Here is a 27,906-nt window from a genome sequence, read left to right as displayed (position 1 = left end):
TCATCCTGAATGCCCCCCCCCCCCCCTTCTCACACACACACACACACACACACACACACACACACAGGAAGTAGCCTTCAGTAGTAGCAGCTACCGGATGCTCAGTGTGTGAAGAAGACAGGAACAATAAAGAGACTAGAGGAAAGTAAACCCCGGCTAGTGTGTGTGAACGCTTCTTTAAATCACTTCAAACTTCCTCACCAAGCATCTTCTCTGTTGATGACCATAGGTAAGACCTGCCTGTTCAACACAGCACGTTGAGCTTTATTAGCAAACCAAGTTTCCTGTCTTCAATCTTAACATTATTGGCTAACTAGCCCCCATAGCCACGTTAGCTTGCTACTGCTAATCATTGTTGCCAGGTCTGTTTATTACAAGCTACTTTGGGCTTGTTTTCCTGTAAAGTCGCTTGTAAATATTGGTTAGTTGCAGGTTGCGTTTTTTTTTGGGTGTGTTTCTAAAGTGTAGTTGCTTATTTTGGCCTTGCTTCCTAAATGTGACAAGGACCCCCCACCAAATGTATATGTAATTATCCAAGAACCCCCCCCATCTGAAATATTGTGCCGGTTACTTCCATAGAAGATGTGTGTTATTAAAATGTTTCAAAAAAATATTCTACATTCTCTACTTTTTTCCAAGTATGAAAATAGCAGATGTATATAGGTTATATTGCTTCTTTTGGGCTGGTTTTCATAGACCTGGTTGCTTATTTCTCTCGCACAATCTGGCAACACTGCTGCTAACACACCCCACCTGTCAGTGCACCTATAGCGGTACTATTATAACGGCAGCTATTGTGGCACCTGCTTCTATTGCAGTGGTTTTCAACCCTTCTCATATCAAGGTCCATTATTTAATTTGGCATCTGAGCCACAGAACCACCTTTTGATGAGATTTAGCCTCTCAGACCCAAGACTTAGAATGTGTTGTTATCGTTGGATACGATTTTGTCCACAATTCCATGCTGTATTGATGTTGGTACCATAGAGATGACAGGCAAACGTTGATCAAAATAACAATTCTTTAAGTAATGCAGATGTTTAACAATAATGTAACTCTTGAGAGCATAAAATGAAACCAAATGGACCCGTAAGGGTTTCATTTTACACTCTCAACAGAGTTAAAGATCTACAAACTCTCCATCATTTAGCTGGGGACCACCTGGAACCCCCTCAAGGACCACTGGTTGAGAACCACTGTTATATTGCCACCGTAAGGGTCCATTTGGTTTCATTTTGCACTAAGACTTACAGATCTATAAGGGTCCATTTGTTACAAACTCTCCATCATTTAACTGGGGACCACCTGGAACCCCCTCAAGGACCACTGGTTGAGAACCACTGTTCTATTGCCACCGCAAGGGTCCATTTGGTTTCATTTTACACTCTCAAGAGTTAAAGTTCTATAAGGGTCCATTTGGTTACCAACTTTATCACTGGTTGAGAACCACTGTTCTATTGCCATCGATTGACCATGAGATTAACCAGCTGCACATTCACCAGCATGATTTGTTTATGTCCGTGTGAGTGAATAACCGACTCTCCATTCAACAAGCTAGTTTATCTCCAACCAAATTAAGTAGATTGTGTGTTATCTGTTAATTATTGAAGTCCCTTTGTGATGTTCATTAAATTAGGCTGTGTTTCTTAAATCATGGGTAAATGACAGCTACAACTACAATAAACAGTTAAAACCAGCCGGGTCCTTAATTGATGGCTGCTTGCATATTGACTCCTAAATTGTTCACCTGATTATAAATTCCTGGCTTTTCTGCACATTGTTTTCCATTCTGTTGAATATTTAGCTCTGACTATACATTCTGGCGTGCTCTTATCCAAACGTTCTTTCTTATTCTCTCATCAGGACGAAAGAATTTGGTTTGCATGTGAGGACAAGTGTCTGCCCTGCCAACCATGGCGAACAATGCAGTGGATGTTGAAAACAATATGGTCAGTATAAACGAACGTGCCACCCTTTGCTGTCTAACGGTGCAGTTCTAATATGTTTCCTAATAATTGTACGCTAGCATTTAAAATGATAAGAGTTTCAGTGAAAGGCTAATGGAGCACAAAAGAAGAGCTGCACATTTACACCACAGTATGAAATTGCTGGCTTTTACCTGTCGTGCAATATTCAGCTTATAATATGCAAGACTGGCAATTTCTACAAAGATGTTTGAATTAGTAGAAAGCTGTGCATAGTTTAAGTTACCCATTTGAATGTTATTCTTAGCCTGACATAACATGCCAGGCACTGGCATGACTCATCTTGAGTTAAAAAGTGATGGGATCAAGGGAAGTAAATGAGGAACTAAAGGCAGTACATCCCCCAGGGGATCAATAAATGATCATCTTATCTTATATGAATGTTTTTGTGCAGTCACTGTGTTCTTTTATTAGGCGTGTCCTGTGACAGGAGGACAAAGTCCTCCTGTCACAGTTCACTGAGTGACAACAGCCATTGTCCACTGTTGTGTTTACCACACACCAGATTTTCCTTTTAGAGTAGATATAAGTACACATACATTCATTGTGGGAAATGAGCAGTTAATCCTTTTTTCTTCACCCACCCGGGTGGTAGTAATTCTGTCCAGCAATGATGTTTTCTATTCTAAAAGTCACTCTAGCTATTCAAACAGGGGAGTGTTTTGTAATCCAGTGGTCACTGTAGTCCATGAAGAGGTTAGATTCATTCTCAGAAGCAGTACTAAAACACCTTGGTCAGAGGGACAGGCCAAGTTTAGTTTTTGTCTCAGGAAGCAGCAGCTATATTGGCACATTAAGTGAGTACTTGGCTTTGAAGCAATTTCAGAGAATAGCTTATATCTATGCCAGCTAACCAACTGGGGGAACATAACACTAGTAGAGACCAGCCTCAGCATTTGGCCCTGGGTTTGACGAACATAAACAACACACTGTTGTAAAGCAGTGGCTCTGGCAGTATTAAATTATTCAGAATGGTCTCTGGAGATATGTCTCTCTGTTTATGCGTACCTGCCAAGGTTGTTTGAAACTCCTCGTGTCTTGACTTGCCAGGCAAGTTTAGTTTGCTGTGTCCTTGATATGCCTCTTTTATTTTGGCCTGCAGGGACAAAGCATAACATTTGAGTGAGTGAGGGTGAGTGGGAATGAGGGCAGTGCTCTCCTCAGTGGAACGGCAGCAGTGTGTGAATCTGCTACATATATGTAAGACTGAAAAACAAACTTTGCATGGCCTAATAACAACAACTTGGCCCAGCATGAGTTTGTGGAATATGTGATGTCGGATAGATTTTTAGTTAGTCTGATAGTGAGTCAGACTTGTTGACTATAACTATAGCAACCTCTCCTCCCTACGTCAAACTTATAAGAGCTTAAATGAAGTCACTTGAGCACATTATCAATTAATGTATTGGCTCTCCATCTTCTAGAGACTAACCAGTATGCCTTTTAGTAAATAGCCTGTGAACATTTGTTAGAGTGTGATGCCTGGAAAGGACATTTTATGGAAAAGAATGCATATAACAGTGTTGCAATTATTACAGTTGGTCCAGGCCAGACCTATTGATAGAGATAGTTACAGGACTCTCTGATGTCGCCGCGATGCGATCAAGTGGTTCATGTATCCTTGTTCATGTATGAGGACTCGACTGTTGCACCCCTACCTACTGTAGTTCCAAACATTAACAGTGATGTTGCTAGGTTTTCAATGTAATTCAATAAGTCCTAATAACATTTTTCATTTTCAACAAAGTACAGCATTTAACTTGTGTTTGATCTTATATGGTTGTAATATGGTTATATTCATATAGAAAATGTATCTGAAAGAAATGCATACAATTCTAAATCTGACAACTTTAATATTTGCTAAATAAAAGTATGCAAACATAGAACAGTAGGCTATATAAAGTAAATAGCACCATAATAAAGACATTTCTACATGGATTTCTTTTGGTGAATGTTCCCCTCAGGCCTCAGAATAGGGATGCTGGGGTTCAATTTGTTCATGTAAGAAAAAAGGTCCTATCACAAAGATTTGGTGACCCCCTGTTGAAGACCCATGGTTTAAATCACCACTTTCTGTGGTTTGTATGATGTTCATGAAACAGTCTGCCCTCACTTAATCAGTAGCATTACAACATATGTTTTTCAGTGGCACCTCTGAAAAAAGTGTATTTTGGTCATGGAAATTAATTTAAAAAGTCTACTGTATGAGCCTTGATACTCCTTAATGTTTGTATATCCTGTATAGCCCCTTAGCAGTGAATGTGATGTCCTGTACCACAAATGCCTTTAGTAGTATGGTGGTGTTTACCTGCAGAAACATAATGCTTTCTCGCTGTATTTTGGTGTTTTCACGGTTTGTTTTGGTAGACGAAGAATATTGGGCTACCAAAACAAACCGTGAAAACACCAAAATACAGTGAGAGGGCATTATGTTTCTGCAAGTAAACACCACCACACTACTCCACTGACTGATGACTGCTGGTGTAGAGGGATATGATGGGTAAAAAATGTGTTTATTGTTTTGTTATCTAATTTCAGGTACTGTGTGTGTGCAAATGTACTTGGCCAATACCCCAACGACAGAGTTCGGTCTTAATTGTTATCTCCCTCTCCCCCCAGCCGACCAGTGAGGCAACAGAGCCCAGTCAGCCATCCGAAGAGGTCGGTGTAACGAAAGTCCGGTCCAGGGGAGGAGGAGGAGGTGGTGGTACTGATGGAGGAGGGGGTGGAGGAGGCAGTGGGACTGGGGCAGAGCAGAATGGACAGCCCCCCACGGCCCAACAGCCCCGGGTGGTGGAGAGCGTGGAAGAGGAGGATGAGGAGATGACGCTGAAGTACGGCGCCAAGCACGTCATCATGCTCTTCGTCCCCGTCACCCTCTGCATGGTGGTCGTTGTGGCGACCATCAAGTCGGTCAGCTTCTACACACAGAACGACGGACAGCGACTGTGAGTGCAGTGGTATTTGTAGTTTTACCAGTAGGTTTACCAGTGTTCACTTTTAGGGTGAACTCCAGTCATGTTTGCTCACTAGAGCAAATGAAGATAATCATTAGTAAGCTTCAGTTGTAACAGTATAGAATCAAAGTATATGACTTCATGGATTAATGTTTTAAATGTTAGAAGTGGGCCAGCTAAGCTTTAACTTTTACTGCATGTATTCTCAGATGGTAGTACAGCATGGCAGCATGGTTCTACTCTTAGTGTTATGCAGCAATACAGCATAACACAAGGAAAATGCACAGCACATGATTAAACACAAAGGGTGCACTTCATGGCCTAGTCCCCCACTGGGATTAATTTACAACTGAAACCCAATTCAGGGTGCACATAAAAACCAAAGAAGGATGGAGTTTGAGGAGTAGATGAGATTTTGCATTTTTCATTTACACTTAAGAACAATGGGATTCTACTGTTGCGCCTCAGCCTTAAACGGCCAGTTCGGTGCGTCACAAGGGTAGGGACAATAGATGCATAAGAGAAGAACGCTGGAGCAGCACGGACAATTTAAGCCTTTTATTGATGCAGTGCAAGTAAAAGATTGACTGACGTTTCGGTCTTTCGACCTTCCTCAGAGTCATGACTCTGTTGTTTTTTTGGTTAATTCAAAGAGCTTATTATGGCTCAGAGGCAGATATTCCCACTTGAGTTTAGCTATTGCATAGGTTTAACAATCTCTGACGGTTGTGGGCTCACTGTTGCAGTGTTACATTTTACACCCTTGAGTTACATTAACACAGGAATTTGATGTCAGAGGCATTTGTTTCAATTAGTTTAAATAATTTGAAGGAGCAAATTGGCAAAAGCATAGTGATAAACGATGAAAGAGTAGCAATACATTTTTGCAACAAACAAACCTCCTGCCAACAATATTAATATCAAGCTAAAGATGGGGCACATATATAATTCACAGCTATGGATCTGTGTCATTTGATTTCCTTCTAGCTCAAGTATTCCACTCAAGCGAGAATGCAGTTCTGTGCCATACCACTAGATGGAGATAATGCTGTATAAATGCAAACACATCATCACCCACAATACTGAAGTAGTGCTATAAATAATAATATAGCAGAAAACTCATAATGGTTCAATCAAAATGTCATGAATTTATTATAGAGCTTTTATTATTCAAATCTTTTCTAAAATATTATGATGATAGAAATGTTGTAGGGACTAAATATATTACTATTTACTGCAAACAGTAACAGTAACTAAAAGGATGCAGTTGGAGGTTTGCACATGAAGCACTGCCACTTTACAGTCTGTACCTGTACTGTGATCAGCCTCTTTTGAGACTAGACAATCAGAAACGGTGAGAGAGTAGGGAAGAAAGAAGAACTAAGGTTCTGTATATTTCCATATACAGAATATATAAAATGTTTGAAATCAAAATGATCAAATATATGTTTTGAATGGTTTAAATATTTGAAAATGTATTGAATAGTGTAGTAATGGTGAGCATTGAGCCTGCAACTATCGTTTATTTTGTTAGCCATTATTCTTTCCATTACATTTTCTCTTAATCGAATAATCTTGAACAAGTACACCATCACTGGTCATGACATGTGACTGAATTAATGCCTTCTAATGCAACCCATAGGATATACACACCATTTACTGAAGACACGGACACCATAGCACAGAAAGCCCTCCACTCCATTCTAAACGCCATGATCATGATCAGTGTCATCATCGTCATGACTTTGGTGCTGGTGCTGCTATACAAGAACCGCTGCTACAAGGTACAGTATGTGCTCTGAGTCCCAACAGGTTTGGAATCGCCGGTCTAAACTTAATTTTGTTTAGTGGCAAACGGGAGACCAGCTTGGTAGAAACACCATGGTACTTCCAACCTCATGGCTTTGACCTCTTGACCCTACAGGTGATTCAAGGCTGGCTGTTCCTCTCCTCTCTCCTCCTGTTGTTCTTCTTCTCCTACATCTACCTAAAGTAAGTCCAGTCGGTCCTAGAAATAATACTAACCCTTACCGAAATAGGGAGCCATGGTGAAAGTGGTTAACTGCTTGCGTTTGGTGTTCTGAAGCTAGGTTTTTTTCATATCCTTCCCATCCAAGAACATAATTGTAAAGATTCATAACCTTTGGGCCGTAAGCCTTCCTTCTTCCTCTTAGACTGAGATCAAAGGAAAAGATAAAGGTCAAGTAGAGTTAGATTGTTATGACAATACGTTGACCTTTTCCTGCACGCTCTCATCATTAAGTAGGTGTCTCTGACGCATCTCTGCTCTGCTGTCCTCCTTTCTGTCTGTCTCTCTTTGTATCTCTATGTTTCTCTCTCTGTCCACCCTCGCTCTACTCCTGTCTGTCTCCCGCACCGTCCCTCTCCCTCACTGTCTCTCTGTTGCTCTCTCTTTCCCTTCATCTTCAACTGTCTGCCTCTCTTTCTCCCTCCCCCGTCTCTTTCTCTCTGACAGAGAGGTTTTCAAGACCTACAACGTGGCCATGGACTACATCACTATTACTGTGATCATCTGGAACTTCGGTGTAGTGGGGATGATCTGCATCCACTGGAAGGGGCCCCTGCGTCTCCAGCAGGCCTACCTCATCATGATCAGTGCCCTCATGGCTCTGGTCTTCATCAAGTACCTGCCAGAGTGGACCGCCTGGCTCATACTGGCCGTCATATCTGTCTATGGTAAAACATACATGTTCCTTTGTCTTTGGCCCTCCACCCCCCTTACCCACTTTGTACGGCACGTGCCAAATTTGAAGTGATCGGTACGAAGGTTCATGCAATACACGAAGGACAGATACACACACTCATGCACGCCGAGTCGCCAACGTTTGAACAATTTATAGACAATTTACACTAAAACCACCACAAAACAGAATAAATTTGGAATTGAGGATAATAATTAATCTTGAGGACAAAAACTGGGATATCAGGCAATACTGTACTCCTTTTTTTTTCTTACTGTGGTGTTTTTTCTCTGGTGGTATAGTGGTGTATAGAGTATAAAGAGTGTCACAATAAAGGATGACAAACATCTCTTAATGGTTTATTGAGAGTAAGGGTGTGGCTTTAGAGCTGCGACCTGCAAACAGAGAAAATGTGGGGAGCAAAACAAATATGAGAAGATGTGTGAGCTAAACTTAAGTCCACCAGTATGTCAGCTTAACACATTGAGTGCCAGGGCTTTTTTAAAACAGGGTACAGTCGGTGCCTGGATTTTTAACCATTTTTTAACCTTTTTCAAGTAGTCACAAAATATTTTCAGTGATCACCGTCCTCAAGGTGATCCCCTCATTACACACATAGAGGTCTCGTACAATCGGGGGAAAAAAATTAAAAACATTAGGTAATCCGCTCCATAGTTGCAGCCAGTTGAAAATAGTCGAAAAATACATATTTTAGAAAGAAAGTACACAGGAGCCGAGATACAGGCTTTTGAAGTCATAAGTTAACCAGGAAGTGGATTGGAGTCTAAATCTTTGAAAAATGATATCTCCTGGTGCTGTGAGGAAAAAAGAAAAACATTTTTTTTTAAAAAAAAATTTAAAAAAAATCCCCAAAAACGGTCATAACCGTTTTTGGCACACAATGCATGGCTTCTCAAAAACGGTCCGGACCGTTTTTGGCACTCAATGTGTTAAGAGCCACTTTACATGCCAAGATAAGGGCTGATTTCCTGCAAGCTGCCTTTCTTCGCGAGAGGGAGACCATTGGATATACTGTCAGATTCTCAGTCTGACACAAATTTTAGCTGAGAGGGCATAGATATTGAGAGGGGCGGAGAGAACAGACATCAGGAGGTGCAGCTATAAAGAAATAGGACCACTGCAGCATATACAGTACATCATGTTAATGTGAACACTAGCAGTGTTAGAATATCATTATGATGAAGTTTTATTTATTGAATTTAGTATTATTTGCATTAAACACATGCTAGTGTGTGGCGACTCTTTACTCTTTTTATTTTTTTTTATTAATTTTGTAATTATATTGTGCTCTGTTTTTTTGTATGTTTCTCTGTTTTTTTGTGTTTTATTTTTACGTAAATGGACTTTGTGAGAGCTTTGTGCAAAGCAAACTCATCTGGTCCATCGAGCAGGTTAGGTTGAGCCTCATGTTAAATGCTTAGCTTGTGTTGACATTATGGGCATCTAGCTGGGATTTGTATAGTATACATAGCAGCTTAGAAATAAAGATCAGGACAGGGCCCAGCTTTTTGCCAAAGGACAAATAACTTTTGACATCAACTGCTGTAGGGATCAGACCTAGGATCTTTATGATAAGGGATAGATTCCCTTAAGCACAAGGCTGCCCTGCCACCGTAAGTGAAACCAGAAACGCATATGTGTATTCACTCAAACTCAGGCCTCTGGTTATCACATATGTCATCTCTGCACACGGCTCTGACCCTCTCAAAGAGCTCTCTGTCTGTTCTCTGATAACATGGTCTGTCTGGACTCTGTCCCCCACTCCTCCATAGATCTGTTAGCCGTCCTGTGTCCTAAAGGCCCTCTGAGGATCCTGGTGGAGACGGCTCAGGAGCGGGACGAGCCCATCTTCCCAGCTCTCATTTACTCTTGTAAGATTTTTTTTTAACTCTTGGTTAAGATTGGATTCTTTATTTCCATTGGTGATAACACACAGATGTTGGCTAATAAATAAAACGCATAAATAATAATTGTATTCATTAAAGGGGAAGTACAGTATGTTCAAATGTGGAATGGTGGGGAAAATGGTCACTTGTTGAGTTATTGTCTTACGCGTACCTGGCAAAAGGAATAACATGCCATTTAAATGGTTTTTAAAGCTGTGCTGTTTTTCATGCAAAAAAAAAAAGAACTCCCTTTGTATGCATGTGTTCTTTTGATAACAGCTACCATGGTGTGGCTGGTCAACATGGCAGATACAGAATGGCCTCCTCCTAAGAGGAATTCAACCGAAACAGAAGCAGCATCTCCACAAGAGAGTCAAGGTCAGCAAGGTGTGTGTGTCCACAAGAAAATAATTGGACTGGGTGGATGCTTCAATATCCTTTATCCAATCCCGTACTCTAATTCTGCACTCAGTTTAATCTGTAGTCATTTTTCCTGTGCTCGTTGTAGACTCGAATCCATCATCTCCAGTTGCAACTGCCCCACCGCCCTCCAGTCCTCCGCCAGAGGAGGAAGGAGGATTCACACCCAACTGGGTGGGACAGCAGCAGCACCAGCTCGGGCCCCTCCAGTCCACAGAGGAAACTAGGAGACAGATTCAACAGATGCCCTCTGCTCGCCCCCCTGTAGAGGACGACGATGAGGAGAGTGAGTGCAGTGAATCTTAATACTTAGTTTGGTTGCATTTAGTGTAGTCAAATCAATTCTTGGTTTGGGTTAGTTAGTTAGAATTATTTAGGTCTCATTTTGTTGGTCCAGTGTCGTCAAATAAAACGGTTAGTAATGCTGGCATCACTGAATGATATGAATGGGGAATAAAACAATGTGAAATCCCTGAGCTTTGAGTCTATACAGTAGGCTATAGTACAAAAGACCACCATGAGAAGAAGTTAAGGGGATGGAGACTGGCAATTAAAGAGGCAATGCCATGATTATGGTACTTCTGTTTTTATGTGTCTATGTATATGGAGTTGACATTACTACTCTAGACCACCTGGTGTGGTTAAACTGTGAGTATAGATAGATAGACCTTTATTGATCCCGCCAGCTCAGTCGCCTCGTGGTCAGAGTTATCTGCCCTGAGATTGGTAGGTTGGAGGTTCAATTAATCCGTGGCCTAGTCATACCAAAGACTATAAAAATGGTGCCGAAAGCCTCCCTGCTTGGCACTCCGCATCAAGGAATGGTTTTGGGGGTAAGTCCCTGCGACATAAGTAGTTTCATGTCCGGGGGGACAGCAACAAGATACCTAAAATAATCATAGAAAAATGCAAAGAGATGCGAAGGTGAAGAAACTGTGCATCCTGCTTTGCCACGTGTCTTTACAAACACAATTGTCCCCGTGTTCGGAGGAGGGAAGCTGGGCAGGGAGGGTGATATTTGTCAATGCACGTACTCCTACGGGCTGGGGTGGCAACTGTCAGCAGGGAGTTGTTAGGCGGGGGGAGTACAGTAAGACAGAGGTTCTACGTCTTCCCGGAGGGGGCTCCTTACTGGCAGGTTTGCCAGTAGGATACAACAGCAGTGACAACACAGAAATGTGTGTGGGGAGGAATTAATTGAGATAATGACTAAATTGTGGAGAAAAAGGGGTAAAAGAGATCACATGAATAGATTTTAAACTAAGACCCAACTTTCATGCTCATATTCACTTTTACTTCACCAGGCACTCAAGGCTTCCATGGCCTGATATGAGGTGCTTCTGTTTTGGGACGTCATGCACGTAGCGGCATGAGCTGTGGTTGGACTACTTTCAAGGGGACAGACATGCGTCCATACACACATACAGACAAACCCTGTTCAGCCATGCTGTAAAAAGCATTGATGCAAAAAAAGGAATCATCACATATAGTTTGTTCACAGTGTGAACACGAGTGTGTAAGTGCACGCATGCATGGGTCAAAGCAAGAGAAAATGTGAATAACTGATGTTCACCACACTGTATTTTAAATTGCAGAGAATATAGTTACATTTACGTCAATGTGAATACATTTACGTCGATGTGAATACATTTACGTCAATGTGACTTAACTTCCTCAGTCAAGGCCCACTGTAACTTATGGGGGACTGACAGTAATTATCCCCTAATTAATCTCTCAAGAACAGATTCTGCTCTGCGTTGGAATCTGTCGTGAAGGCTCGTCATAACATGTACGCACTGGGCTACAAGTGGGCGTGCCTTCAGATCAGGAAGCAGGCCGCGCTTTACCCAATCAAATGTAGTGGGCGGGATTCACGTGTCCGTCGATCTTTCCCCCTCGAAACAAACCCAAACTAATTTAACAATAGCGTCCGCGGAGCAGACAAAACCACGGAAAGATATTCACATTTTAACTTACTCTTTCATCATAGAAACAAGTGGGCTTATAACCAAAACGATCCATGTTCTGTGGGAGAAGTGGTGTTAGTGTTCCGTGTAGAAATATTGTTAGTGGGAATGAAAAAATAGTGGCACCACCGGAAGTGAAAGCTGAAGGCAGACCAAAACCCCGGTTTCCTTTGCGCACAGGTGCTACGTCGCCATTGTCCCAGAGCCAAGTAAGATAGTACAAACAGCAGAGGGCGCTGTTTTTCATTCTTATTTGGTTCTGGGTTCCCAGATTGTCCCCTAATCTATCATTTACTGTATTTGACACTATTCACAGGGTGAAATACGATCGGTGAATTGGGTGCTCTGTGTCTTCCTCGGAAGTAATCGTGTTTATAATTGTTATACATAATGAATTGCCCACTGCCAGCGATTTTTGGTTTTCCTTACCTTTTTCAACAAATTTTCGCACTATAAGCCGCACCTGAATATAAGCCGCAGCAGCTAAATTGAATGATTTGTACATATATAAGCCGCACTGGACTATAAGCCGCGGGTGTAAAATCCATAGATTTAGGAGGTCCCCTAGTGGCCGTTAGCTGTAAAAATCCATAGATAAGCCGCACCGTTATATAAGCCGCAGGGTCGAAAAATGGGAAAAAAGTCGCGGCTTATATTCCGAAATTTACGGTAGTCACAGAATATTTATATCCAATATGATCGATCCCCCGATGGTTGCTAAACACGGAGGGTTTCACTTTGCTTTCACGAGAAAAAAAAAGTCATCGCGACCCCCCCGGTCGCTTGTTACAGGCCGTTGAATATAGCTCGTCTCGTCAAAAATGCAGGGAGAAAAAAAAGTTATAGCCATTTCCCCAAATACGCTAAGCAGGAAGGGAATGGTGGTGTAGATCTTTCGATCACGTGATCTCCTGGATCTGTGTGACTTGAGGATGAAAATGGTCACTCGTGTGTTAGAGAACAGCGCCAACTGGTGGAAACCACTGAAAACGTAAAAGTCGTAAAAATCGTCTTTTGGCAGTGAAAGAGTTAAGATTACCCCTCAGTCTTTACTTACACTTACTACATGTAATCATGTTCCAGTTCCCCATTCTCAGTCTTTATAGGAATGTTTTAAGACTTTCCCTTTTTCTGTGAAATGAGTGTGTGTGTTCCTGAACATGCGTCTCTGAATAACCTTGCATGTCTGACAGCGGGGACTGGTTTTGGTAATGGCAGATTTGAATGTGATTATTCACACGAATTACTAGTTTTTGTGGCTGTACTTTTCGGGGGGCCCTCCTCTGTTCCTTCTCTCTCAACACGAAGCCTCCCAAGAAAATACTAGGTAGGAACCCAAGTTTTACTGTGTAATTACAGTCAAGAAGCAAATTTGTATGGAGAGTTTAATGTGAATTTGTCCCACCCTAAATGTGGCGCCCTGCCGTTTGTGGGCCCCCACTGTTAGGATCACTGTAGGAATATTGACAGGGCTCTTCGTCTCTGAGCCTTATTCTCCTCCTTGCTACTGGTTGATTGTGATTTTGGTCATCTAGATATTTTGAAACAATTATACAGCTGCAGTTATTACAAGAGGCATTGGATAAAAACTAAAGTGTAGAATAGGTCATCTTATCTTGTTGGTCATGGAAAAGGCCATGTTGCATTAAAAGGTTGTCAAGCATAAGCAAGATGCTTAAAGGCACAATAATTAAGGGTTTTATTGTTAAAATCGGCATTAACACATCCACCGCCAAAGACGGATATATTGTGACTACTTGAAAAGGCAAGAATATCGTTAAAAACGCTGGCACTGGCTGGTACCCTGTTTTTAAAAACCTCTGGCACTCAATGTGTTAAAGAGCTATATATTCTGATAGCAATCATTGCTATAGAGTGTTTGTTCAGGAGCGGGTGTCTCCCTGTCTCTCCAGCATTTTCGGGTCGATATACCAATTTTATCCAATCAGGAGAGAGAACTCGTAGAAGATACTGCCTAAACAAGTAAAATTGGAAGTAATGACACAAAGAAGTGAGCAGACAACATTGGAACTAGAACACTATGAAATTGAAGCTGAATGGGTACTCTCTCCTGATTGGTTAAAGAGCTGGAGAGAAAGGGAGATCCTGTTATTGAAGAAACACTCTATAACAATGACTAACTACTATTAGAATATAGAGATTTAACTTTTTAACAAAAAAGAGAAGAATAAAAAGAAGGGGGAAAAAAAATGTTTTAACCAAAACATCATTTTACACTACCTTTTAAACATGGGTTTGCTAGGTGAATCCACAATACACTGCCTACATAATTGTGACACCCCAGGTTCGAATCCATCTTGAGACCTGTTTAACATTACATCTCTTCTATAATGTCTACTTCCCGTCTCTCCACTGTAATCTCCAACAGAGCAGAAATGTCTTTAAATAATCATTAAAATGCTTAAAAGTGAATGTTTTTGTGTTCTCAGGGGGTGTAAAGCTGGGCCTGGGAGACTTCATCTTCTACAGCATGTTGGTGGGGAAGGCCTCGGCCGCAGCCAGCGGAGACTGGAACACCACACTTGCCTGCTTCGTGGCCATCCTCATTGTGAGTGACCGCATGTGTTTACTTTAGTGTCGGGCTAGGCAGCACTGCCACTCTATTATAGAGTGATAATATCTACTGAGCTGAGACTGGTACACATTCCCATGATGCAAACCATACACTGTACAGTTCCATATATTAGGGCTGCCTGCCATGGTGACCGGTGTTACATGGTGTGCAGGCATACATAGATTTACGTTACCTGGCCAGTGGCCACCGATAACAGTTTTACATAAAATATATAAATAAATATACTGTGTATATAGAGAGATAAAGTAGGCTTTGCACATGTGCATCCGCAGTTTTTTAATCATAGTTTATTTATTGGTCCCTACACCGCGGCAACCCTAACACACACACACACACACACACACGTATTGAACTTTTTACATTTTTAAAGAAAACTTCTTTCATGCAAGCAAACTGTGAAAGTAAGTATCCATTATTTACATCCATATATTCATCTTAAGGCATTTTTGCTTTATTTAGGCAGGATAGTGTACAGAGACCATTCTGTGCGCACCAAAGCAACAGAACATTCTGAAATGGTGAGAGCCCAGGTGGAATATATTGTGGCCATTCTTGTCATGACCACGACCAGTTGTTTTGTTGCCTGACTCAACCACAATGTCATATCAGTCTCTCACCACTCGTGTTTATGTAAAGGAGTGTTTAGGTTGAGTAACGGTGTGATTTTGTCAAGAGCGGAATCAGTTTCGCAACCAATCTCCTATGATGTAGGTATTTCAGTGCGGTAATAAGAATAATGTTTATATATACACAGTGTATACTCTAGTGAAGATGCATTTTAGAATACATATGTCCAGTAATTCAAGATTATATTCTAAAACATAAATATTTCAAAAGCAAAGATAAGTAACTCATGATGTAGTGCAGTGATCATAGGGTATATCCTTTCAGATGGTGGACATCACATTTTGATGTGATGTGATATGCTTTCCTCAACATAGTTTAGAACATCTCCTTCTTCCTCCACACAGGGCCTATGTCTGACCCTCCTACTCCTCGCCATCTTCAAGAAGGCTCTTCCAGCCCTGCCCATTTCTATTTTCTTCGGCCTGGTCTTCTACTTCGCTACAGACAACCTGGTACGGCCCTTCATGGACCAGCTAGCACTACACCAGTTCTATATTTAGCAGGACTCTGGCCTCCATGCAACCCTTACCACCACCCACCGCACCCATAGCTCTCTGGTGAACAAGCTGTGTTCCCCCTCACATTCGGGGGAACAACGGGCAACCTCGGGGCCTCCCTACTTCCTGCCGGATCTTTCACCAGAACCCCAGTCTCCTCTTACGTGTGTGTTCATGACTGGACGCACGTTTATTTTGGTTCTGCCTTGGATAACTACAACTGTTGTTTTTAAGCTATGATTTTTATTTTCCTTTTCCTTTTCATTTGGTTATTTGTTTCGCAAAAGTGATCTTGCGCCTCTTATGAGGCGATGTTTGGCCATGGTTTGACTGTGGCTTGAGGGAGGTTTGCTTGACTTTGGGACCTGAACTACTTCTACCTAACAAAGGCCTCAGGCGCAATCCAAGAGGTGTGAGGAAATATGAGGGACTAGTTCATAAAATGGAAATGTCTCCAAGGCCTTCATTTCATTTTTATGGACATAAAGTGACATTCTGTGGACGGTGATAATGATGATAATACTGGAATTGTAAAGTTGAGTCTTTCCAGTTTTTCCATTGTGTATGAGCTGTCACATAAGAGCATGCTTCCACCATGACTCTTAAAGGAGCTTTTTTTGTTTGTTTTTGCTGCTTATTGGGTGAAATAGTTGGTGGACTGTGGGAGGGGACGTTTTTTTTGTTCATCCTTTATAAAAAAAGAAAAATACTAAATTAAACAAGACAATTGAATGGGGAATAACAGGGGATGTGCCCTGAAACCTTTATGTTGTCCTTAGGTCTTTTTTGCTGTTGCATTTATTGAATGTTAGGTTTAATTCTACCCCAGTGAAGCCAAGAGCGAACGTTCACATTAAATGGCTTGTTAACATTGTTGATGCCCGTCATAGTAACCATGGATGCACAGCTAACCGCAAACAATCTGGACAAGGAAAACAACTTCAACAAATTCAAACTTTGACCTTAAAAATGTCAGAAAAACCCAATATCAATAGGCAACGCCTTTGTCTAGAATTTGTCTTCTTAGCTTTTCCACCCTCTTCAAAAGCTCACAAAACTGAACCAGAACTCGTACAGCTTGGCTACACTGGACACGCTACGTATCCGTACCGCCGGTGGAGTCGAATGGAAGCAGGCTAGAGCTTGATACTGGCTACACCAAGAACGTTCTGCAAGTGTTTTTAGAGTTGCATTTTTCTCACACACCAGGGAAGATAAAGACTAAAGTGTTTTGCCAAGTTTTTATTTTATTAAATTTTTTGACATCTATGGATAAGTAAATATTTATAACGGATATTTTGCGATATTTTTTTTAATCACTTGAATGGACATTCAAGTGATTTAAAAAAAAAATCAGCTGGATTAACTACAAATCAAAGTAGGCCAAGGAACTCAGCAGGAGTTTTTCAGATTTATTTTTATTGTCTGGGCATCACTTGGTGTGAAAAGGAGAAGAACTGGAGGAAGACTCTGTTCCTCCTCCTAAGCACGATCTACTTTACACAATTCCATATTTAGCAAAAGTTAATTTACTGTATCCTGTACATTTGTAAGTACTTGTATAGTATGCATGTTTACTCTTAATACCTATTGCATATCTGTCCAGATCATTATTGATTGCACATTTATTGGTTTTATAATACAAATTTTCATATCAACAGTTTTATATTTTATATTTAATCCCCTCATTCCTTCCCTGGTGAGTGATGTACTCGTAACCCCTCCCCCTCCCTCTGGCAAGAGAATCTACTGCGAGGAGAGCTTCTGACCAAGTTTTTATGGGCTTACATGTTTTAATAGACTTCGCTAAAACAGTTTTAAAAAAATAGAAATTATGTAAAAGGGCTGCGTAACATGTGAAAAATTTAAGACTTATTTTATGATTGTTGCGCAGAACTTAAGCACGACCTATACCTTATCGCATTCGGTGTAGCCGGATATTTTAGTCTGGTTCCAGCAGCTCCTCCATGAACGGAACGCATCTGTTGTGTGCCCAGTGTAGCCCAGGGGTAAATCAGACACTTTGACTGCACAACAGCTTATACTCGACAGGATGTATGGAAAATTGTGGATCAGTTTGATGTGGAAAACGTGTGTAGAGTTACCTTAGATTTATGTTGTGACGTGGCCTCTTCAAGAGATTCATTGACCTTTTTACCGTTCATTTTTTTACCAAGTTCACACGGAACAAATTATTTTTCAGCAAATGTGTGGGAATGTAGTTTCAGGGTTAGGGAAGGGTTTTCCACAGTCTCATGTGGGACCTGTGCAGTGCCTTGCTCATGGGCGCTTCATTAGTAGACATTTAGGCAGGGGACAGTGTTATTTATTCACTTCGCCCTGCCCAGACTTTTCCCCAGCTCATCCCAGGAGTCAAACCTACAATTTTTCGGTTACGAGCCCACTCTCTAACCTTCAGGCTACTGCTGCACCCACTTTGCTTTCCTGGTGCTGTCTTGAACTGTGCACTTCATGCATCTAAGACTTAAGTGATGCAGAATAAATTGGCAGATGCTGTTGTGTTTTGTTAAGATATGCAGAGAGAGAAAAAAAAGAGTGGGGCTTGTCCTACACAGGGTTCCTACACGGGTTGGGGAAATGCCTTTTAACAGCCTGGAAAATGTTGGAATAGGACCAAAAATGTTTTGTTTAGTCTGGTACTGTAGACACAATTTCGGTTCAAAAACAGCTGTGAAAAACAATCTTAAGTGATATTTTGTAGTGTTGACTGAATTCAGCGGCCCTGTTGCTCTGCTTCCATCACATTAAGCATCCACTGAAATGACTGATGATTTTGAACTTGCAGCAGAAATGTCTAGGAACCCTGCTAGCCCTAGGATCCATGGCTTCTCATACATGAGATAAGGTGCACTGATGGCTCTTTAAATGTTGCACTCAAATGTAATGCTTCCTTCCTGGGGCAAAATCTGCACACAATGGGAATATTAAAATACATGTGCTGCGACTGTTTTTCTTCCATCTTGTTTCTGGGAAATGTTGAGTGATTGACCTTTTTTTTCTGTCTTTCACATGTGTATGCAATTCATTTCAGATTTTGTTCCTTTTTTAAATAAAGAATAAAACTTAAAACTAAAGGCAGGGTTTTTCAGTAATTCTTACAGATTGTGTTAATGTCCAAATATCTAAATTACATTAGGCCTACTTGGATTGGACTTGGTTCCCAGTCTATCCCCATTTCTGTCTTGAGAGCTTTATCATAGTGAAATTGCACTAGTGATGTCATGTACAGCTCAACCAGTATAAACCACTTCCAGGTTTATTCTTTCAAATATGCTATAATGTCTTTTTAATTATGATTATATTTGTTATCACTCATTTTGTATGTGGTTAGTACGTGTCACTTTTTAATTGTGGCCATTTCACTTAAAATGAAATTGTCCACATATATTCTTTATTCTAACTATACTTTTGCTGTTTTCTTTACAAGTTAAGTCTCCTATTTTGGCCATGTTGAGCATAGGCTCCTCATGTTTGACAACAGAATTGCACAATCGTGAGAACATTGCAGAGATTCCATTGAATACTGGTAAATACTGGCATTCCGTGCCTGTCCCCTATGCCAGCTCGCCACCAGTGTGATTGGCATTCCGCCTAGAATGCTTGGAAGTATTAACTATCGCCATGGGGACCATTTGGACTCACCACTGGGCCAAGACAGTGGCACAATATGGCAGTTTACCCAGATTATTTAGTCCCATGCTGTGGTTTCACAGAACGTGTCCCCAATGTGGCATAAGAATGTTGTAGCTCGGCTGGGATGCAATTATAGAGTTAATTCCTATATAAGGTTGCACTTGTATCGATTCCAGGCACCTGTTCCTTCCAGGCTGTATTACACAATCTACTTGAGACCAATTGGGCTGGGTTCCCAGATTTAACATTAAACCTAGTTTAATACAGTGTTTCAAACAATAGAAGAGAAGCCCCAGTGAAGGAAATCTTGCTTCCTGGTCACACAATCCTTGGAACAAAATGTATATAATACTGCATATATTAAGAGTAGATTGAAAGGGGAGTGTTTATTGATAAGTGGAGTTGACTACAGTACAAAGAGGTCAACTTTCATCCTCTGGCTGGGTAGAGTGTTGGGTGTGTGGGTGGGGTGATTTTTGCATCACCACCTGTGTGGATCAGAAGCCTCCCAGGATAGTTCTCCTAATGGGATTAAGGTGCTTTTCCATGTATGACATGCAAGCATTTGGAGGGATTAGACTTAAGTAACCACAAAGACAGATAAACACAGACACTCAACTAGTTGAGGGCGAAAGGAGACTATAAAACCAAAACCACAGCGCCATATTCTACTCCAATCTGTATTTCCAGACACGCAAACCAACAAAGAAGTTGAAACTAGAAAGGAAGGAACGTGCAGAATGTCGAAGGACAAACTTGAGGGCCTGGTGCAGCGCATGGAGGAGACGCTGTTGGAGATGGAGCATCTCAAGGTGCATTGTGGCAAGCAGAGCGAGGAGCTGAGCCAGCTGGTGGTGGAGCTCCGCAGGGAGAACCAGGAGCTGGTGGAGAAATACAATCAGCTTGCTGTGGAAATGAAAGAGGCCAAGGAGATCATAGATCAGCTGCAGGACACCAAGCACGCCTTCAATGCCAAAGAGAGACAGGCACGGAAGCTCAGCCGGCATCTGTAAAGCCATACTGTATTTATGCAGAACATAACATGATTTTTAAGTGAAACATGTGACGCATGATAGTTAAAAATCTGTTATTTTCGTACACTGGTACAGTCGTGGTCATGCGAAGAGGTATAAATGAACGTTTTCAGAGACGAGGAAGTGGAGTGGATGGGAGCAGGACTGGCGTCAGGCTCTATTGGTGGATCTCAGCTGGAAATGGAAAGGCTGACAGTGCGACGTTGTTGAACGGAGGAAACCTTCACGTTTGTGGCAGGTTTTCAAGGGACTGGGCGTGTACACCGGGCAGATCCATGTTCCCAAATGTACAGCAAATGTATATGTTTATGTCTGACTCACACGTGTGTGTACATTTTGTTCAGTATAGGGGATGAATGTAAAGCTGAGGTAATTTCAATGTTAACTTAAAGGCTGTGGCTTAGTGCTCTTTTTAAAGCCATGGCTAGACGTAATGACCATGGATGAAAATTGGTGGTTTCCAAAAAAAAACAAAAGTGGATGTGGAAAATTTGGAATTCGGTTGCAGAGGGGCTTTTTCAAAGCAGTCAATAGATTACACATATAGCATCGTGAGCTCATTAGTTTTCTATAATTAAACCAACAACAGCAATGTGCTTGGCAGCCAGACTACACTGCCCTTATAAAAGATTTTTATTGGAAAGCAGACCTTGCTTATCACAACATATTGAGTGACCCGGAGAAGTGGGTGGCCACCTATTTTAAGTCTTTTGAAGAATCAAAGTGCTAAAAATGTCTTGTTATCCTCTCCCTCTCTCTTTCTAGGAGTTGTCTTAAATGTCCCTCAACACCGGATCAGAATCAAAGCCAGAGCGAAGCATAATATGCTGCTTGAAAGAAAGAAAGAAACAAACAAACAGAAAAATAAACTCAAAAAAGGATTTAAAGATTTAAAGTATTTCATTTTAAGCAGTGGGTATTTTATACCTATACATTTAGCTTTCTTGAGTGCAATACAAATAAAGCATTCCTGCAAGAGACGGGCGCAGAGAGCAACATTGACATTTTCAATTTAGTCATTTTTTACATTCAATACATTTATCAGGAAAGCAGCCCTCTCCATGGCAGGAATGATTGGCATTTAAGATAAAATGAACCTTTATTGATCCTCACATTTCTTTAATAAAGTAAATAGCAAAACAGTGTGGATGTTGGACTTTGTGTCTATGACGTTAGTCTTCTATGATGTAGTTCGGTTTCAGAACAACTGCCATTCCCGTCATAAAATGAAAGTTAAATATGTCAACAAAATATAAAATGTGAAGAAAAAATAATCATCCTATATAGCCACACCACAAAAAGATGTGTGTCATAAGAGGAAAACAACCGTAGTTGGCATTCTCATTATGTTGCATCTTTGGCATTGTAAGACTATTCCGTTGGTTTGTTTATGTATGAGAGGAACCTTTGGCTCCATGGTCTCCGTCACACCTCCATGCTGTATGTATGTAAGCTAAGAACAGCCAGGACAATCATAAAGAGCTGTAAACAGTAGAAAGTTTGTGCAAGAGCTATTAAGATTACACCCAAATACATATTTTCCATACCACAGGACCTTCCACAATTGCAGCTTGATTGGACCTTTCTTCCTTGAGTGGAGTTGAAGGGAACAGCTTGTTTCAAAACCCTAACCCCAAAATAAGGAAGGGGGAGGAGAGAGAGAAAAGCTTTGGGAAACATATGGTGGCAGTTTCCTAAACATAGCTTTCATGGTGGCTACAGTGGTTTCCTCTTTAAAACCCAAAATAATGTCTTATCTCTCCAGACTTCATGTGGTGTTTAACAAGCTGTACATGTGAGTGATTACCATGTCAATAAATTGTCAAGCTCCACGGGAGAGTTTCTATGACCCCTGTTGAATTATGGTACCTACACTTTTATTCAATTACACACGCACACGCGCACACACACACGCACGCACGCACGCACGCACGCACGCACGCACGCACGCACGCACGCACGCACGCACGCACGCACACACACACACACACACACACACACACACACACACACACACACACACACACACACACACACACACACAGTACACAGTATACACAACTGTATTCATATGTATTTGTTTTAATCAACATGCAATCCTTGGATGATTATGGGCATGTTTGAATAAATATGTGTAATAACCAGGGGGTTGCTTATCTGAAGGAATACCCATGACAATGACTTGAAATATTCTTTTATTGTGGCAAAACAGCTCACAAAATGCCAAACCAACTCAATATAACAGCACAGAAGGGAGCTCTGGTCTCTGGTCTCGAACAGTATACACCTCTGGCCGTCTCATGGAGACCAAGGGGCACCAGGAGCTGCTGCGACTTGCCGTCCCTCTCCAGTGTATGCCACCATCTGTAAAGCAAGCTGTCAATGACAGTAAGGCTGGCCTTGCTCTCTTTATCCAGCACTGATAATGCAGACCACCTAGGGCACTGGCCCGCCATGATCCAGACCCAGTTTAGGACCACATCACTGTCATGTTCCTGTCACATCTGTGGCTTGATGGGCACAGGGGCTGCAGCGCTGTCACTGCTCTCCTCCTCGGTCCAGCTGTCGTTGGCTTGGAGAACGTCTACTAGGGTTGGTGTGCTTGGGGGAAGAGGTCCTTATTGCTCAGCTTGGTGCTGAAGTTGTTGATTCTTGTAATTTGTTGCCCATTGGTGTTGACTTCGACTGTTCGGTCCCCTCATTGTGGGTAGCTGGCTGGGCCAGAGTGACAGTGTCTTGCTGGTTGTCGTTGTGGGTGGCTTCTTTTGTCAGCTCCTTTGCTCTGCCGATGAATCATCACCAGTGCAAAGGCGCTGACAACAGCAGCCACCCACTGCCCAGACCCAATCATCGCCGATGATTAAGTAAGTTTCTATTGTCATGGAGCCCATATGGAGGTGGCCCCATGGGACCTAGCTTGATGGTGCATTATGGCTGACAGGCAGGATACCTCTGTGTACCAGAGACAGAGAAGCTCCCGTGTAGATAAGGGCCTGGCACTTGACATTGCTCAGCTTACAGACCAGATAGACTCTATCTGGTCTCTATCTGATAGAGACCTTTGGTTTTGCCTTACTTACGTCGTTCTGGCGGTGGAGGGGGAGGGCTCAGATGTGGAGCTGGAGAGTTACGTGTGATGTGCCCTGGTTTTCCACATTGGTTCAATTTGGTTGCAGTCTGACCAGGATTTGGCCCGACTTTCGTCGCTGTGACTGCGGGGAGGAACGCATGACACATTTTGCACTCTCTTCCTTGCTATCTCACCCAATTCCCCAGTGGTTCTCAAACTTTTAAATTTCAAGGACCCACATTGCTTTGAGCATGTACAAATGGAACCAAATGGACCCATAATTGGTTCCATTTATTTTGTACACTCTGTGAGTCACAGACCTGTAAGGGCCCGGCTGAACACGTGGATATGCATGCTCTTGGAGACAATCGGGACAGAGCCCTTGAACAAAGGCTTATAGCACAAGGTTGGTATAGCTAATTATCGCATTTGGCGGCATAGACTCCTATGCTCTTTTTCTCCCCTCTGGTGAACAATTGTGTCCTGGCTTCGTCTACGAAGACAGACCAATCAAATCACTGTTCCAGGGCACCCAGAAGAGCAGTATTTCAGCCTCTCCTCCGGTCTGAGGCTCGTCAATGCATGTTTCGCCCGGACTTTTAATGCCAATGTGAGGTCAGGTGCCTAGTCTTTTTGTTGACAGACCAGCCATTGTGTCAAGCCATTATTTCAAGTTGGACGTGCAGCTATCGTAGGTTTATCTCCTTTGAAACAAATAAACGTAGCACGTTCCTTAGGTCTTGGGCACTGCACTGTTGGCAGGACCAAACAGCAGGGGGTGGTGACTGTCAAGGACCCATGGTGCTGCATGGAGTAGTAGCTGTAGTAGTGTAGTAGTGCTGCAGGAAAGGCGCTGCATGGAGTATTCTCTAGATATCTTTGGTCATCTCGCTTCTGGCACCAATGTAGGTGGGTTGATTATCTGCAGGAATTGCCATGATTATTACTTATTGAAATACTATTTTATTGTTGCAAAATAGCTCACGAAGCCCAAACCAACTAGTAGGCCTATAGAAGGGAGGGTGCTCCCTTGTTCAATCACCTATCTGTCATGGTGTCTCATAATCACACATAGGCCTAAGTGGATAAATCAACGATACAAAACAACATGGCACATTAATCCATACAGTCCCCATCACATATAACCAATAATAACAAAATAAGACAATAAAACAATAACAGAACACGGCCAGTAGGAAATATCCCACAGCCACATAGTCCAGTGGTTCTCAACCTTTTCAGGCTGTGACCCCCCAAAATAATCATATGTGAACTTGGGACCCCCCACCCTGACAAGCACTTGGAATTGTAGGAGTTGAGGCATTAATATTGTGAAAATAGCAGATCTACAAGCTCACACGTTGTGAGGCGCTGAAGCTTGTAGATTGGCTATTTTCACAATTTTGGCCTCTTTCTTGCATTGTTTGACAATTTGGCCAATGTTTGACCAGTTTTTGTAGTATAGTTTGTTGAGGTATTAAAAAGGTCTTCAAAGTCCTTAAATTGTCACTTCACTGTTGTCTGGACCCCCCCCCCCCCAAAAAAAATAAATAAAAATAAAACAAATGTGGGGACCCTCCTGGGGGTCCCGACCCACAGGCTGAGAACCACTGACATAGCCTACAGCGCCCAGGAAGCAATGGTTTATCATGTGACATTTCACATTTGAGATGAACAAAAATAATGATAGACTAACTGTCTTAATTTGGCTATATGTGTTGTTGGGGCAACTTTTCAGAAGAGATGACTCTGGATGATTACCCTGGTATTACAACAGTACCCAGTTCCAAAAGCGCACCGTGGGAGCGCATGATAATGATGCGTTGGTCAGGGAAAAGTGGGAATAAACTGTTCACAAACCCATCTAGTGTGTGCTATGCTTAGAGGCGATCTTACAACAAACGAACATGTTGATTAACTGTTATTTTTATAGTCTGAAATTACAGTCTAAAATTACTAGTCTCCCTGAAAAACGATTCCCCTTTTCTGTCATCAGCCCACCACAATTGCGTTGTATGCGCGGTGATTATAAGCAAGTGGTGGAAGAAGTACTCACATGTTGTACTTATAAGTAAAAGTACCAATACCACATGGTAGAAATACTCTGTTACAAATAAAAGTCCGTAGGCTACTCAAATTTGACCTGAGTAAAAGTACAAAAGTATTGGTATCAAAATATACTTATTACCAAAAGCAGAAAGTAGGCCCTACTCATTATGCAGAATGTCCCATTTCACAAGTTTTCAAAAATCCTTTGAAAATAGCAGATCTACAAGCCCACAATGCATTGCATCGTGACACATTGTGAGCTTGTAGATCTGCTATTTTCAAATGGCCAAAATGTATATAGGGCTGAAGTAATGTTTGTTTTGTAATAATAATCCAAATCTACAAAGTAACTATAACTAAAGTTTTCAAATAATTGTAGTGGAGTAAAAGTACAATATTTGCCTCTGAGATGTAGTGGAGTAGGCTAGTTAGTAAAAGTACTGAAAATTCTCCAGTAAAGTAAAAAAAAACTCAAAACTGCACTCAAGTACTTGAGAGTAAATGTAATTAGTTACTTTCCACGACCACCACTGATTATAAGCCGAGTGATGTGATGACGGCGCAGAGGAGGGTTTCACCCACTGGACTTTAAAAGCTCTTCCTCTTGTCAATTTACTGTTGGAAACAAGGAGGGCAAAGGGGGCGCTTCTTCAGAAAAGGACGGTGCAGCTCACACACCAGATAACCAGATCACACCAGATCAACTGATACACAAGCCAAGCTTGCGTTTGATCGCTGCTGACTGAGTCCCGGGGCGAGGATTCAGGATCCAGGTGTTTTGGAGTTCTAAGAAACGCGTCTATAAACCTTTTTACTGGGTGAGTTCTTTACGTTTGATGTTATTATATATAGGCTTATTGGATGGCATTTTGGAACCGGGGTTTGAGACAAATTAAGAGCGAAAAAAGTTAGATGCGAAACTGACTTTGCTATATAAAAAAAGGTTTCAACTTTTAAATGGAATAATTTCACATATTTACTCTGGGTAAGATCTGCTGGGCCGCTGACCGCAAACGTGCGTTCAATTAAACCTGTAGTTCTCAAACTTTTTCATGTCAAGAACCCCCAAATTGACACTTATTTAGCCCGCGGACCCCCATTAGAAAAGATATGCCAGGGACCACACATAAGAGAAGATTTTTACGGCTATAGCAGTGATTCTCAACCATTTTAAATTCAAGGACCCCCAGTTTGACATGCATTAGGTTACGGACCCCCATTTAATGGCATTTATATCTCTGGAACTCCAATTTATATTGTAAAATCAATGTCAATTTAACTTAGAGAGTGTACATTGTCCATTTGTACACTCTCTGAGTTACAGACCCATAAGGGTCCATTTGGTTCCTAATCTATCCATCATTTAGCTGGGACCCCCCTGGAACTCCCTCAAGGACCCCTGGTGTAAAGCACCCATTACGTGTTGCCCAGTAACAGTGGTTAAGTAGATTGTGGTTATGAAGGCTTACAGTGGCCTCTAAAGTTTTTATTTTGTCAGATACCCACATGAACTGTTTTCATAGCTAAACTATGATGTAATTAACTACTAAACGGTTCAATAATCCTACCTTTAACTTCACTTGATGCAGTATGTATGTATGTGTGCGTGCGTGTGTGTGTGTGTGTGTGTGTGTGTGTGTGTGTGTGTGTGTGTGTGTGTGGTATGTGCATGCTTGCATGCATATATTCTGTGTGTATGAGTGTGCAATCTGTGCATCTTATTAGTGTGGTTGCCCGAATGGGCAACCAGACTATTGTTATAGATAAACTTTATTTATAGATAAACTTTATTTCTAATCGTAACTCCAACCACAGTTTATTTTTCCCAATTTAGTGCCATATGTCAAAATGACCGGCCTCACCGGGAATCGTGTGCTTGTATTTTGCTAAGAGATTGGGTGCATAGTTTAATTGATATTGATTTATTAGTGCATTCAATTTCCCCATCCACTTTAATGAAAAAGTGAAAAAACTACAGAAACCGTAAGAGCTAGAGTTACCAGATTTGGAGGGGAGGTTCATAATTTAGTCCGAAATTATTGAAAAAATAATTACACTAATCGGCCACATGGTGGCGCTATAACAGCGCCCTTTACGTTTTGGCCTATAGCTCTTGAACCGTACGTTGTAAAATCAAAATGTATTTTTCCCTGGATTCCTTGGGTCACTACGCATCTCCCCATATAGGCCACGCCCATTTGCGTCAGGATAGATTTTCCGCCATTTTGAATTTTCTTCAAAACACACTTTTAGCTCCTCCTCCCACATATTTTCTCCAAATTTCACAAAAATCGGTACACATGATCTCTGGACCCATGCGATAATCTGGAGTGAAACAGAATTTTGATAGTCCATACCGTTCGTCCGTAAATGGCTTCCAAAGTTAGAGGGAGGGGCCCGTTTTACAAAAAAGCCCACAAATCACGAACAAAACGTCCAGT

At 41.6% G+C, this 27,906-nt stretch overlaps 2 protein-coding genes across 4 annotated transcripts in view; both read left to right on the top strand.

The window, feature by feature from the left end:
• The first annotated feature begins 111 nt into the window (after positions 1-111).
• psen1 (presenilin 1) lies at positions 112-18,623 on the top strand. 2 transcript variants are annotated; one of them, XM_080414716.1, is made up of 11 exons: positions 112-229; positions 1,864-1,949; positions 4,605-4,933; positions 6,585-6,726; positions 6,867-6,934; positions 7,419-7,639; positions 9,438-9,536; positions 9,831-9,929; positions 10,060-10,257; positions 14,389-14,507; positions 15,506-18,623. In XM_080414716.1, the coding sequence occupies exons 2-11, from the start codon at positions 1,914-1,916 to the stop codon at positions 15,659-15,661; spliced, it is 1,467 nt and encodes a 488-aa protein (XP_080270842.1). In that variant the 5' UTR covers positions 112-229; positions 1,864-1,913; the 3' UTR covers positions 15,662-18,623. The 2 variants fall into 2 exon arrangements, with proteins under 2 accessions (XP_080270842.1, XP_080270841.1); XM_080414715.1 differs by having other exon boundaries at positions 9,831-9,938.
• Positions 18,624-26,094: 7,471 nt separating this feature from the next.
• Positions 26,095-27,906, top strand: part of paplna (papilin a, proteoglycan-like sulfated glycoprotein) — a 29,386-nt gene continuing 27,574 nt past the window's right edge. For both annotated transcript variants that reach the window (XM_080414022.1, XM_080414021.1), the window contains exon 1: positions 26,095-26,283. The gene's annotated coding sequence lies outside the window, so the exon portion shown is untranslated. The remainder of the gene's footprint in view (positions 26,284-27,906) is intronic.

Source organism: Gymnoscopelus braueri (assembly GCF_963280865.1).
Source record: "Gymnoscopelus braueri genome assembly, chromosome: 19".
Lineage (NCBI taxonomy): Eukaryota > Metazoa > Chordata > Actinopteri > Myctophiformes > Myctophidae > Gymnoscopelus > Gymnoscopelus braueri.
Note: the sequence above shows the minus strand (reverse complement) of the source record. Positions and strands in the feature narration are given on the sequence as shown.